The sequence below is a fragment of the Leptonychotes weddellii genome, chromosome 4, assembly GCF_054177405.1.
Source record: "Leptonychotes weddellii isolate Sample4059 chromosome 4, ASM5417740v2, whole genome shotgun sequence".
Taxonomy (NCBI): domain Eukaryota; kingdom Metazoa; phylum Chordata; class Mammalia; order Carnivora; family Phocidae; genus Leptonychotes; species Leptonychotes weddellii.
The window spans coordinates 78,168,054-78,182,198 of NC_138372.1; the positions used below are offsets into that span (position 1 = coordinate 78,168,054).

The 14,145-nt window shown below is 35.7% G+C and overlaps 2 protein-coding genes across 4 annotated transcripts in view; both read left to right on the forward strand.

Annotated features, from left to right (window-relative positions):
• VCAM1 (vascular cell adhesion molecule 1) overlaps window positions 1-14,145 on the forward strand; it is a 226,790-nt gene that overhangs the window by 111,206 nt on the left and 101,439 nt on the right. The window lies entirely within an intron of this gene.
• Window positions 1-14,145, forward strand: part of SLC30A7 (solute carrier family 30 member 7) — an 86,360-nt gene that overhangs the window by 6,553 nt on the left and 65,662 nt on the right. For all 3 annotated transcript variants that reach the window (XM_006728174.3, XM_081817051.1, XM_081817052.1), the window contains exons 3-5: window positions 7,924-8,037; window positions 12,165-12,252; window positions 12,924-13,050. In XM_006728174.3, the coding sequence (XP_006728237.1) occupies window positions 7,924-8,037; window positions 12,165-12,252; window positions 12,924-13,050 (329 nt within the window). The remainder of the gene's footprint in view (window positions 1-7,923; window positions 8,038-12,164; window positions 12,253-12,923; window positions 13,051-14,145) is intronic.

Below are 14,145 nucleotides of genomic sequence, written 5' to 3' on the forward strand. Positions count from 1 at the left end.
TATTGCAGTGCTTTAAGAGAACATGATGTTCTGGAGCGCCTGGGTGGCTCAGTCGTTAAACATCTGCCTTCAGCTCGGGTCATGATCCCAGCTCCTGGGATTGAGCCTGGCATCGGGCTCCCTGCTTGGTGCGGGGCCTGCTTCTCCCTCTCCCACTCCCCTTGCTTGTGTTCCCTCTCTCGCTGTGTCTCTCTCTGTCAAATAAATAAAAAATCTTTAAAAAAAAAAAAAAAGAGACAGAACATGATGTTCTTCCACTTTAGAAGAAGGAGTGGTTTTTCAGGTAGAATCATTTTATAATATACTGAAAATGAAATAACATTTTAATGAAAATTAAAGTTACTTAAAATTTAAATAAAATTAAAATCTCATTTTGATGAGTATTAAAATTCCCAAGCTATCTTTAAACCTCTTGAAAAGGGAGCTTAATTGCTTAACATACAGAAGAGGTTTACCATCTTCCCCCGATTAGGGCAATGTTTGATGTCCACTAAGTATATTTAAGATAAATTTGTCATAAAAAAAATAGTGTGTATTAATTTGCTAGGGCTGCTGTCACAAAGTACCACAGTAGAAAGTTACTGTCTTGTGGTTTGTAGACTGAAATTCTAAGATCAGGGTATTGGCCATGTTAGTTCTTTCTGAGGTCTGCCAGGAAGAATCTGTTCATGCTTTCCCTTAGCTTCAGTTGCTTTGCTGGCAATCTTTCACATTCCTTGGCTTATAGAAGTCTCATCTGATACCTTATCTTTACTCAGTGGTCTCTGTGGGTGCATGTTTGTCTCCAGGTTTCCCCTTGTTATAAGGACAACAGTCATATTGGATTGGGGCCCACCTTACTGACCTAATCTTAATGAATCATGTCTGCAGTGACCCTGTTTTCAAATTACCTCACATTCTGAGGTACTGGAGATATAGGACTTCAAATTAAGAATTTGGAAGAGGACACAATTTAACCTGTAGCAAGTTTTACTAAATATATATGTACATAAGTATATCAGTAAATATTTTTTTATTTGTATTTATTTAGAATGAATACCCTGCCTTCTTCTACAACTAATTTATGGCCATTTAAAATAGAAGTCACATATATAATAAAATCCTTAAATTAAGAAATAAAATGTTAAGAACCATGTATAGAGTGGAAAAAATAAGCCTACTAAATATGTAAATTAATGTAGTTACTGAAATTGACTTTTAAATTTAGTTGTAAAGTTCCATAAAGTTAAGGCAGGATGGATAACAATTCTCATTGTCAGGTTTTACTACAACACAACTGCATTGTTTTATCAGAATAGATCATTTTCTGAAACCAAATTTTAAAAGTAACTTACCATATTAGTCCTTTGTCACAACATAGAAAACAAAATCATAAACAATGTCTTTATTGGTGGTTTTATAACACAGTGCAGAGATATTCTTCACATGGGTCTTTCATACTTGAAAATACAATAAAGTTTATTTTCAGTGTTACATGACTATTAAGGTTCAAGTGTGTAGAGTTGTAGAGATCCAGTTAGGAAAGGAAAAAGTTTTAAAATAACAGATCTGAGAGAATTTTATGAATAATAGGACCTTTACTGTGTCCTCCTCAGGCATCAGTTTTCTCATTTAGTCTTTTTATTTATTCCTTTATTCTCATTCTGCTTTGAGTTGGGTATTAGAGGAGTACAGACAGACAGCGCTTAAACTGTATTATGCATCTATATTTGAATAAGATATACAAAGTTCATGATAAAATTTAAGACATTTTCCAAAATACCTCGTGATGACTTGAAAGAGATTTATAAATAATTGTATTTTTGGGGGGCGCCTGGGTGGCTCAGTTAAGTGCCCAACTCTCGGTTTTGGCTGAGGTCATGATCTCAGGACCTAAGATCAAGCCCTGAGGTGGGGCTCCATGCTCAGCATGGAGTCTACTTATCTCTGCCCCTCTGCTTCTCCCCCTGCGTGCCCTCACTCTCTCTCTCTCTCTGTCTCTCTAGAATAAATAAATAAAATCTTTTTGAAAAAATGAATTGTATTTTTTATTGTATTGTTTTATTTCAGTTTCTGATTTTATAATTATTCCAAATTATGAGAAGATTTTAAAACTGTGTTTTCTACTTAGGTGAGGAATGTTTTTCACTTTAGTTTGTAGCACTTATAATTGATGAAGGCTCTGGCATCTAGCCAAATTGTCAAGAGCTATAGGTCATGCTGGGAACACTAAATATTATGAGGTATTAATAATTAATATAGTGATTTATTAATAATGGTAATAATAGGAATATTGATGTAGCTTTAATGTGGCAAGCACTGTGATAAGCGTTTCAAATATATTAAGTCAATCATTATAATATTTATGACACTTTTTATTATTACCCTGTTTAAGTGATGGCTAAATTGAGGTACAAAGTAGTTAAGCAATTTAAAATTGACAGAACTAGTAAATTATGGAGCTGAGATTTGAACCCAGGTACTCTGACTTCAGATGTAGTGCTCTTAACCACTGTGATACTCCTTGGTTTTAAATACTGAGCTGTTGATATGCTTGCTTTCAGGACATTTCTATTGAGCTATCTTCAAATTCACTGAATTCTTTCCTTAGCTGTGTCTGGTCTTCTCATAAACCAATGGGAAGAACTCTTCAGCACTGATACCTTGTTTTTTGTTTCTCCCATTTCCATTTAATTCTTATTTTTTTAAATTTTTTCTTATAAGGATTTTATTTATTTGAGAGAGAGCGTGCACATGCGTGCGTGTGGAAGCAGGAGAAGGGGCAGAGGGGGAGGGAGAGGGAGAGAGAGAATTCATAGCAGACTCCTCACTGAGCACAGAGCCCCTCATGGGTGCTGGATCCATGACCATAAGATCATGATCTGAGCTAAAACCAAGAGTTGGATGCTCAAACAACCAGTGCCCTTCCATTTAATTTTTTCAAAAATATTTCAGGGGCTCCTGGATGGCACACTCATTGAGTGTGGGACTCTTGGTTTCAGCTCAGGTTGTGATCTTAGGGTCGTGGGATGGAGCCTCATGTCAGGCTCTCTGCTCAGCTCAGCGTCTGCTTGGAATTCTCTCTCCCTCTCCCTCTGCCCATCCCACTCATGCTTTCTCTCTCAAATAAATAAGTCTTTTTAAAAATTTTCATATTTTTCTGCTGAAATTCCCTGGTAATTCATACATTTTGTTCACCTTTTTCCATTGATCCTTTAACATAATAATTATAGTTATGATAGTTCCAGTATCTGAGCCAGTATCTCAGTCTGGTTCTGTTGACTGCTTTATCTCTTCACAATGAGTTCTTTCTCTTGCTCTTTTTTGTGTATCTTGAAATTTTTTATCAAAGGCTGGACATTGTGAATAAAGAGCTGTGGTTATTAAGGTAATGGTATTTGTAACTAGAAAGAGGCCTGTCTCTTCTGTCACGCCATTATTGGGTTAGGTTTTTGCATGCGTCACAGAAGCTCTCTCTTCATATTCATGGCATTCCTCCACCCACTACTCCCCCCTAAGCTGTAGACTGCTGTTTCTTGTTACTCAGTGCTGGATTTGTGGTGAGGGCAGAGGGGCATTCAGTAACTTAACCCAGCCTCAGTCTTGGGCAGGTCCTGTGAGCCTGGGCCTTGGGAGTATGTTTGTGTTGTTTTCAACATTTTTGCCCCTTCTGTTAAAGCAAAACTCTGCTGTGTACATGTGGATAGTCTTGGGTGAGGGTGAGTTTCCTGCTCTTTTTCCAGTGGTAGCAGAACATCTGCTTTGTGTTGGTGCAGAATTCTGTGTCCCTCCTTTAGTGACTTTTTTAGTGGTTGCTTTAGCATGCGTAATATGAATTTTTTACTTACCACAAATACGTTTATCTTAAAATAATATACTTCTATTTTCTTCTGTCCTGTGTGCTATTATTGTCATACATTTCACTTTTACATGTTTTAAACTCCACAATACAGTGCACCTGTGTTTGCTTTATACCAGAGATCAGCAAACTTTCTCTAAACAGCAGATGTTGAATATTTTACGCTTAGAGGGCCATAAGGTCTCTGTCACAATTTCTCTAGTCTACTGTTATAGCACAGAAGCAACCATAGACAGTATATAAACAGATGAGTGTAATGTGTTCCAGGAAAACTTTATTTACAAAAATAGATGGTGATCCGGGGCATGGCTTGCTGATCCCCGCTTTAGATAGTTATCATTAAAAAAAACAAAAACAAAAAAACAGCTTTATTGAGATAATTCATATACCATACAATTCACCCATTTAAGGTATATAATTGAATGACTTTTAGGATATTCACAGAGTTGTAAAACCATCACAACAATCAATTTTAGAACAGTTTTATTACCCTGAAAGAAGCCTTGCACTTGTACCCATTGCCCTCTAATTCCCTTATCCCCTGACTTTTCCTAATTCTAGGCAACCACTAATCTACTTTGTTTATGTATTTGCCTACTCTGGGCTTTTCATCTAAGTGGAATCATATAGTGTATGATCCTTTGTGACTGGTTTGTTACACTTAGCATAGTGTTTTCAAGGGTCATCCATATTCTGCGTGTGTTAGCATTCATTTATTTTTATTGCCAAATAATATTCCAGCAGTGTGTGAGAATTCTGCTTTATTTACATCCTCACCAACACTTGTTACTGATTTTTTTGATTTAGCTGTCATAGTGTGGGTATGAAGTTGTTTCTCATTGTTTTGATTTGCATTTCCCTGAAAGGTAGTTAATGATGTTGAGTATCTTTTATGTGCTTATTGGCCATTTGTATGTCTTTTTTGGAGAAATGTTTATTCGGGTTCTTTGTTCATTTAAAAAATTGGATTATTTATCTTGGGGCATCTGGATGGCATAGTTGGTTAAGCAGCAACTTGGTTTCAGCTCAGGTCATGATCTCAGGGTCATGAGATCCGGCACTACGTTGGGCTCCACGCTCAGTGTGGAGTCAGCTTGAGATTCTCTCTCCCTCTGCCCCTCCCTCCAGTGCTTGCTCGCTCTCTCTTTCAAATGAATAAATGAATCTTTAAAAAAAAATGGATTATTTATCTTTTTGAAGTGTTTTAAGAGTTGTTCATATAGGGGCACCTGGCTGGCTCAGATGGTGGAACATGCAACTCTTGATCTCGGGGTTGTGTTTGAGCCCCATGTTGCATGTAGAGATTACTTAAAAATAAAATCTTTAAAAAACAGAAGAAGAGTTCTTCATATATTCTGGATACAAGCCCCTTTTCAAATATATGATTGGCAAATATTTTCTCCCATGTGTGCATTGGCTTTTAACTTCCTTAATAGTGTCCTTTGAAGAACATAAGTTTTAAAATTCCAGTGATGTCCAGTCTGTGTTTTCTGTTTTTGCTTTTGTTACTTGTGCTTTTGATGTCTTATTTATAAAAGAAACTGTTGCCTAATCCAAGGTAGTGAATATTTTAGCTTTTATGTTTAGGTCTTTGATCTATTTTGGGTTAATTTTTGTATATGGTGTGAAATAAGGGCAAAAATCATTTTTTGCATGTGGGTATCCAGTTGTATCAATACATTTGTTGAAAACACTGTTCTTTCCATCTTGGCATCCTTGTCAGAAGTCAGTTGACCATAAATGTGAGGATTTATTTCTAGATTCTAAATTCTATTCCATTGCTCTATAGGTTCACTTTTGTTCCAGCACCATACTGTTTTGATTACTGTAACTCTATAGTAAACTTTGAAATTGGGAAGTGTGAGTCCTCCAACTTTGCTTTTCCATATGAATTTTAAGATCAGCTTGTCAGTTTCTTCAAAGAAGTCAGCTGGGATTTTGATAGGAGTGAGTTGAATCTGTAGATCAATTGTGGGAGTATTGGCATCTTAACAGTGTTGTCTTCTGATCCATAAACATGGGTGTCTTTCCATTTATTTAGGTCTTTTTAATTTTTTCAATAATATTTTATAGTTTTAGAGTATAAATTTTACATTTTTTTGTTAAATGTGTTTGTATTTTTTTTTGATGCTATTGCAAATGGAAATGTTTTTTATTTTTTTATATCACTACTATATAGGACTACAGTTCATTTTTGTATGTTGATATTGTATCCTGCAACCTTGGCAAACTCATTTATTCTAATAGGTCCTTAAGATTTTATGTATATAAGATCCTGTCGGGGTGCCTGGGTGGCTCAGTCGTTAAGCTTCTGCCTTCAGCTCAGGTCATGATCCCAGGGTCCCGGGATCGAGCCCTGCATTGGACTCCCTGATCCGCGGGAAGTCTGCTTCTCCCTCTCCCACTCCCACTGCTTGTGTTCCCTCTCTTGCTGTGTCTCTCTCTGTCAAATAAATAAATAAACAAAATCTTTAAAAAAAGAAAAAAAGATCCTGTCATCTGCAAATAGTGATAGTTTTACTCCTTCACTTCCAGTCTGGGTGTCTTTTATTTTATGTCCCACCTAACTTCCATTGTTAGATCCTCCAGTATAATGTTAAATAGAAGTAGCGAGAGGGGACATCCTTACCTTTTACCTGATCTTCGGGGAAAACATTCAGTCATTGGCCATTAATGGCGCTGTGGGTTTTTTGTAGATGCCATTTAAGAATTGAGGAAGTTCTTTTTATTCCAAGTGTGTTGAGTGTTTTTGTTATAAAGGGGAGTGTTAAATTTTGTCAAACTCTTTTGGCACTTATTGAGATGATCATGTGGTTTTTGTCTTTTATCCTATCGATATGATGTCTTAGATTGATTGATTTTCATATATTGAACCAACCTTGCATTGTTGGGATTAATCCCACTTGGTCATGGTGTGTACTTTTTTAAATATGTATCCTTAGATTCCATTTGCTAGTATTTGTTGATGATTTTTGTATGTATATTTGTGAAAGATTAGTCTCTTTCATCTCTTGTGATGTCTTTTGTCTCATTTTGGTATGAGAGTAATAACTGCTCTTATACAGTGAATTGGGTAGCATTTCTTTATCATCTGTTCTTTGGAAGAGTTTGTAAGGGATTGATATTTATTGTTCTTTAAATGTTTGGTAGAATTTATGTTTAAAAAAATAATAGGGACCAAGGTTAATAGTACTGATGCCTAGAAATGTGCACACCTGTTATTTTGTCAGGCCATTAGTGTGGGAATTTTGAGTCTCTGATCAATAGTTGACTAGCTGGGTTTTGTGTTTTGTTGTTGCTAGTTAATTTCAACAAGGCACTGACTTCATATTTTTTTAGTGGCTTTTACCACCTTCTGTTTAGTGTAGGGTTTGGGCCCTGGAGGTTTTTTTCAGTGATCTTGCTCTCCTCTCAGCTTTCAGCAAGCCCTGCACACCTCGCCACAGGGGAGTCCCTGTGCTCTTGCTCAGCTCTCAGAGATAGATTGCTATTGTTTTGTACTCTAGTCAAGGCTTTGGTTGTGGGGGAGAGAGAATTTGGTTCTCCTGCTGGAGCCTTATTTTTAGGCAGTCCCTTCACACCTGAGAGCCAGGGTGGGTATTGTTAATGTTCCTGCCCCTTCTCCTACCTCTCCCCACAGCCTTTTATCAAGAGAAGGAACAATTGTCTTACTCCTCTTCCAACAGCAGCAGACCTTTGCTTTGTATCAGTGTAAAATCTTGGGCCCAACCTGGCTTCAGACTTGCCCCCAGCGGTAGATGGCTGTTTTTTCTCTCTTTCAGTGGCAGCTGACCTTTGCCCGTACCAGAGGGTGGGCAGATTCCTGCCCTTTATCTAGTAGCAGCTAGCTTTATTTCTACCCCTCTTTCAGTAGAAGTTGGGTTTTTTTCTTGGGCAAGGGGTGTTAGGGTTTCCTTCTCAGGTGTTTAAAACTTATCCTTAATATTTTTCTATATATCATATTTCAAGGTTGTCTTTTTAGAAGATTAGTTCCTGATAAGCAGAAGGACATTGAGAGAATTTAGAGAAGGATGTTTACTATTTGGTTACTATTATAATATACCAATATGTCTGTTCTTTTACAGCTTAGGCTTGATTTCCGACTCTTTTCACATGTTTTTCGATAGCACTGCCATTTTGGCTGGATTGGCAGCGTCTGTTATTTCAAAATGGAGAGATAATGATGCTTTCTCTTATGGGTAAGACTTTTTAACAACCTTTTTATTAAAGTATAAAAAATACAGAAAATATACAAATCTTAAGCACATGAATTTTCACAAATTGAACACATTTGTGTAACTTGAACCCTAAACCCCCCCCACCATGCCTCCTTCTGGTTCCTTCCTGTGCTTCCAAGGGTAATAACCACCTCCCTAACTCGGATTTGTTTTACCTGTTTTTGAACAGTGTTTAATTGGAATCTACAACATGTACTTTTTTTTGGTATCTAAGTTCTTTTGCTTAGAGGTAGGACATCCTGGTTTTACCAAAAAATTTTAAGTGAAATTTTTTGCTAGATAAGGGACTTTCTGAACTTTTAACTTTTTTTTTTTTTGGAAGAAGAAGAAAGTTTCAGTATACAAAAATGGTTGTGTTTCTTTTTTAGAGGGATATTTTGCTATTAATTTATTTAAAATCATTATTTCCTAATACGATTTTATATTACTTACCCTCTTCAAGCTCTGCTTTTATGAAAAATGCTTCTTTTCATACTCTTGCTCATATTGGAGAGTGTTTTTATGCTGGAGAGACTATATTGGACCATTTGGTCTCACTTCTGAGCCTAGTACTATTTAGAGGCAGTTTGCCTTTTGCCATCTCTGATTGGGAGAAGCAGTGGAGTGTCCAGTGTTTGACTGGCTCTGCCTGAGTGTTTTCCTTTTTGAGTTCATAGAGTATTTTGCAGTATAATTATATTTATGTATAAGCAGCACTCGGGTAATATCCTCCTTCTCTGTCTTCTCCACCTTCTTTCTCTTTCCTGTTCCCCTCTCTCGCCTCTTACGTGTTGACTCTTTCCTGTCTGTCCCCCTCCCTTGTGAGTGCTTTCTCACATTCTCTCCTTTCTTCACTCTTACCTGTTCTCTTTCTCACTCTCATCTCCATCCTCATCCTCTCTGCCATCTCTCCTGAACTCCCTTCTCCCCTCTCGTTTTTCTTTTCAGCTCCTTGTGCCTGTGCTCATGGTCTCTCCCTATTCCTCAGCCTTCCACTCCCCCCTTCCTCTCTTTCTCTCTCCCACACATCTTTTATCTTTCTTTTCTCCTGCTCTCTCTCTCTACCCTCCACCGCTGTATCTCTCAGGCTCTTTCTTATTCCCCCTCCTTCTCTCTGAACCTCTTAGTCCTAGTTCTTTCTTCTCTCCTTTTCCCAATCTCTTTCCTTCTCTCACTGATCCTCCTCCCGGAAGGTTCCCTTTCCTTTATAGTGTCTCTCCTTATGTCCTGCCTGCTCACATCCGCTGTCTTATGCACACTGCCTCCTGTTCTCTCTTTTACTCTTGTTCCCTCACTGCTTCTTCTTTCTCTCCACCTTCGCTTTTGTTCTCGAGCCAACATGCATGCACTTTCTCTTGTACGTGCTCTTGTTCTCTTCAGATATTCATCGAGGGCCCACTATGAGTCTAATTCTTTGCTACTTATAAGGATGAATAAGTTATGGCTTCTGCGTTGGAGGAACTTGTGCTCTGATGAGGAAACACTGCTGTAAAAGTACCATAAAACTATACATTGTGACAAGTGCCAAAAGAAAGATAGATGAAATTCTGTGACAGAACCTGCTGATTTGGGGTATAACTGAAGTGATGTGGTTATTTGTAAGATTATAAAAAGTGAGACAAAAAACACTAATTATACTGTTTTTATTGACTACAGCGAGGGATCTCTTTATCTATAAACCCAAACAGCTCAGAAGAGAACATTTTCCATGGCATTACGCAGACAAAAGATTCTTAAGTGTATTTTGAATCATTAAAGAAAGATTGCATGTAAAGTTCTAATCTTGTGTTGGAAAATTAGTAATTCATATATACTGTACATCAGAAATCTGATTAGGATATTTTACTCTACAATTTTTCAGAAAAAAATTTTTTAAAAGCCAATTTTTCAGGATAAACAGTAGGTGACTATAAAAATTCTCAGTTTGTTAAATCTTAGGGTATCTGTTGTTTCCTATTTAGAATGCACAGTCTCCCACCATACGGTTTTTAGGAACAGCTTTGAATACCTCAGTACCATATTAGGTTTTAACTATTCAACTTTAACTAGTTTATATAAGGGAGTGATACTCTTGCCACCTTTATGTTTCCTGTTTTGTCTTCTCCTTGTTTGCTTTTTTCTTTTGAGAAGGGAAAAATTAGGGAGTAAAATCTGATGCAGCATTTGAAACTATTAATAGTTGCTATAGTAATAAGTAGCAGCAGTAGTAAAATGTAGATACCAGTACATCAAAGTGACACCGAATAGGCTAAGCCTGGGGATGAATCCCTAACCCCTCAGTTAAGTATGATCGCAACAGCAGACTGACCGCAGCAGAAAAATAAGGAGGAATCTGAGAAGCAGAAGACTTTTCAGTATTTCTTTATAGAAAAGTCATCTTTGTGTCTGGTCACACTCCTCTTTTTGAAATAGCAATGCCAGCATAAAAGTAATATATGTCTGATAGGTAGATACATGCATATGTACACGCCTTTATATGTATGTATATACCCCTGTATCTTTTTTTTTTTTTTGCCTTGGCTAAAGAATTCAGATACCATCTGAATTAGGCAATAGCACATTCATGAATGTGCTGTTTATTAATTCCAAGACTCACTGTGTTCAAGTAAACGTAGTCATTTGTAAAGGCAAGTATATCTAGTTTTCACAAGTTTTTCACTTGAATCCTGCAACCAAGTTTAGCAAATATATTAAGCCTAATTAAATCACTTTAGTCCAGCAGTTTATCAGAATTTATGGAGCACCTACTAAGCTAGGCATTAGAGACAAAAAGACGCCTGAAAAACATTCCTACCTTTGATCTTGAAATCTAATGGAACTCAAGGACAAAGGACTTTCAATCAAGCATTAGCTAAGGGAGTAGAAGAGTGGGCTAAAAGAAAGTGCTTTTCGTTTTGAGGTTAGTAACCCTGCTGATATATTAGATAAATTCCTAAGTGTTTACTATGGAAAGCCAGCAGAATTCAATGAATGTTCTCTCGTGAAAAATAAAAAGGCATATGCTTTGACAAATATTATGTAAATTTAATTCATTTGTATGTGTTAGAAGGTAGAAGTATGCATTATTTCTGAGTGCAGAAATATGTACTATGTTGGAATGTACTGACAGAGCAAACTCCAACCTGACGGAATAGAGTGCATTTTAAAGAGTTTGTTCTCTTTACTTTAAACATAGTTCTTATAGTAAAAATTGTATTATCTAGAAGTTGACATAGAAAGCTAGAAAAAGCAGTGTTTTTGATGCTCCTATTATATTGTTTAAGGACCAGAGTGATTAACTGCTGTCAGCACCCTTTGAATAATGTTAGGACATGTAAAACTGCCAAGTTAAAGTTGTTTCTAATAACTTTAACTAAGCCAAATAGTACCTTATGGAAAAAATAAAATCTTTCCCCATGCTTCACACAGGTAGGAAACAGAAAGCTTCAGAAGTCCATGGAGAAAAAGACAGGTATTTTAAAAAATAGTTTAATTAGTATTATGTGAAGCTAGAATTGATTCTAAAAATAGGTAATTGAAAAGTTTTGTTAAATTTCTTAATCTTAGAAAAGAGTGATAGAAATATAACTTTCAAGTTGTCTCTGGGGTACTTCAGAAATAATTTTATTTTCCTTCAAAGCTCCATTTTCTAAATATTTGAAAGCAGAAAGGTACAAAACAAAAAAATGTAAGAAATTCTTAGAAAAGAAGCAATTAATAAGTTAGAAAAACCCCTCTTTCAAGTCCTTTTCTTCTACTTTTTATCTTTAGATCCTTCCTTCTTTGCCTACTTGTCTAGTCCAGTTATTCCTTCTCCAGGGGCAACTTGAGATTTACATTTCTGTGAAAGGTCTTTCTAAATCTACTTACTCTAAGAAGGTCTTTATTGGCTTGTAGAAATGGATGTATTTCGCAGTATTGTGCTATTACATATAATTCATTATGATTAAATTCATTTCCTCGTTTCTACAATATATGTAGAATAAAACACATTAATTATACTATAAATACTAGGACTTTGCTGGCTGCTTATAACCATACAATATGGTTTAGAATCTCTGAATGTGTATAAATTAATGATTTGACTTTTAAGAAATAATAATTCAGTTTTTTACTTTGCTCTTCTTTAGGTATGTTAGAGCGGAAGTTCTGGCTGGCTTTGTCAATGGCCTATTTTTGATCTTCACTGCTTTTTTTATTTTCTCAGAAGGAGTTGAGGTATTGTAAATAATGATTAGACTCAGTAAATTACACTTCTGTAATGAAAATGTTTATGAACTAAAGATACATGTACAGAGCTGCTTTCACGCTATTAAGTATTGAGGACAGTCTTGGGTCAGATAAAATCTTATGTAAGAGGACTTTACAAAATAGTTGAAAAAAATTAAATATACGTGAAACTACTTGAAATTGAAAACAACTAAATGAAAGTGCTTTATAGGTTATGAATGAAGTGTTGACTCTGTGAAAAGTAAAAGCACGATCTGGGAGTGAGGTCTGTCGGGAAGGGTTCTTAAAATAGAATCTGAGAGTTTTGCCATTGAACTTTAATATTTGGTATAATAAAAAAAATAAAGAGAAGATTGAAAGATCAATGAACTTTAAATGAATGGCAATATTATTTAAGATACCAAAGAGGGATAGGTTTTAGACCAAACAGTCATGCTATTAAATATTTGTGTTTCTTTAAAAATAATAATTTTATCTTGTCTGCAGTAAGTAAGCACTATTTTTTTTTATTTTTTCCTATAAACTGTTTTGGCATATATTTTTAGAATGCTTTTAATTTTGAAAATAATCAAAAATTTTTAAAGATTGCTTTTTGTTTTTACCAGTTGATCAATCAGAAATTATATCAATGCTCTTTGTTTGTATTATGTGTTTTCTAGAGAGCATTAGCCCCTCCTGATGTACACCATGAGAGACTGCTTCTTGTTTCAATTCTTGGGTTTGTGGTAAACCTAGTAGGAATATTTGTTTTCAAGCATGGAGGTCATGGACATTCTCATGGCTCTGGTATGATGGTTAGAACCCTTTGTTTCTTCATTTTTCTCTTTTCCATCATAATTATCACTTCTAACAACTAATAAATTTTAAAATTAAAGCCTGTGTTGATTTTTAATAACAGAAATAATATGTTAATAGACTCTTACTAATGTCTTTCTGAGCTATCACTCCCACTTCTCCATGTTCCTCCATCCAAGTGCCATCTCAAGATTATACATGTTCTCAGTTTGGTGTGGATCCTTCCAGACCTCTGTAGCTTATCTGTTTAGTATGACACCATTTATATAAAACCAACAAATAAACATTAAAAACCACAAAACAAATCTAGTTACTAAAAACTATAGTGTATGTGGGTATGAAATTTATTCTACCATCTGTTTTTGAGATCCTTCTGTTTGGTATACGTCAGTCCGCCTTCTCTTGTTAACATAAAACTCCACGGTGTGAGATACTATGCTTATTTAAACTGGTCTTCTGTGTATAGACTTTAAGTCCTTTCCACATGAAGCATATCCTTGTGAACATATGCAAGTGTTTTTCCTAAGTTGTGCCATCCCATTTGGTAGCCATTAGTCACATGTGGCTATTTAAGTTTAAATTATGGTTAATTGAATTTAATAAAATTAAAAATTCACTTCTTCAGTTATATTAGCGATGTTTCCAGTGCTCTGTAGCCACATAGGGCTATCATATTGGACAGCAGATATAGAACATGTCCATCACAGAAAGTGCTTTGAATTTCACTGTGCTGGAATATAAGTAGAGTTGCTGGAACACAGGAAGTACAGTTTTTAGTTTCAATAGACAATGGCAAATTGCCCTCCGAAATGACTCATCCACATTTATCCCAGCAATGAATGCCAGTACTAATTTCATCCCACTTACATCAAAACTTATTATTATGGGTTTAAAACTGTTTTGCTAATACTTTGATAAATATGTTATCTCATTTTATTTATTATTTCTCTGATTAGTAGTGAGGTTGAAAATCTTTCTGTATGTTTTTAGGCCACTCAGGTTTTTCCTCTCCTAGAATTGTCTATTTATTTTTGCTTGTTTTTCTATGGTCTTCCTGTTAATCCATTTATAATAATTTTTATATGT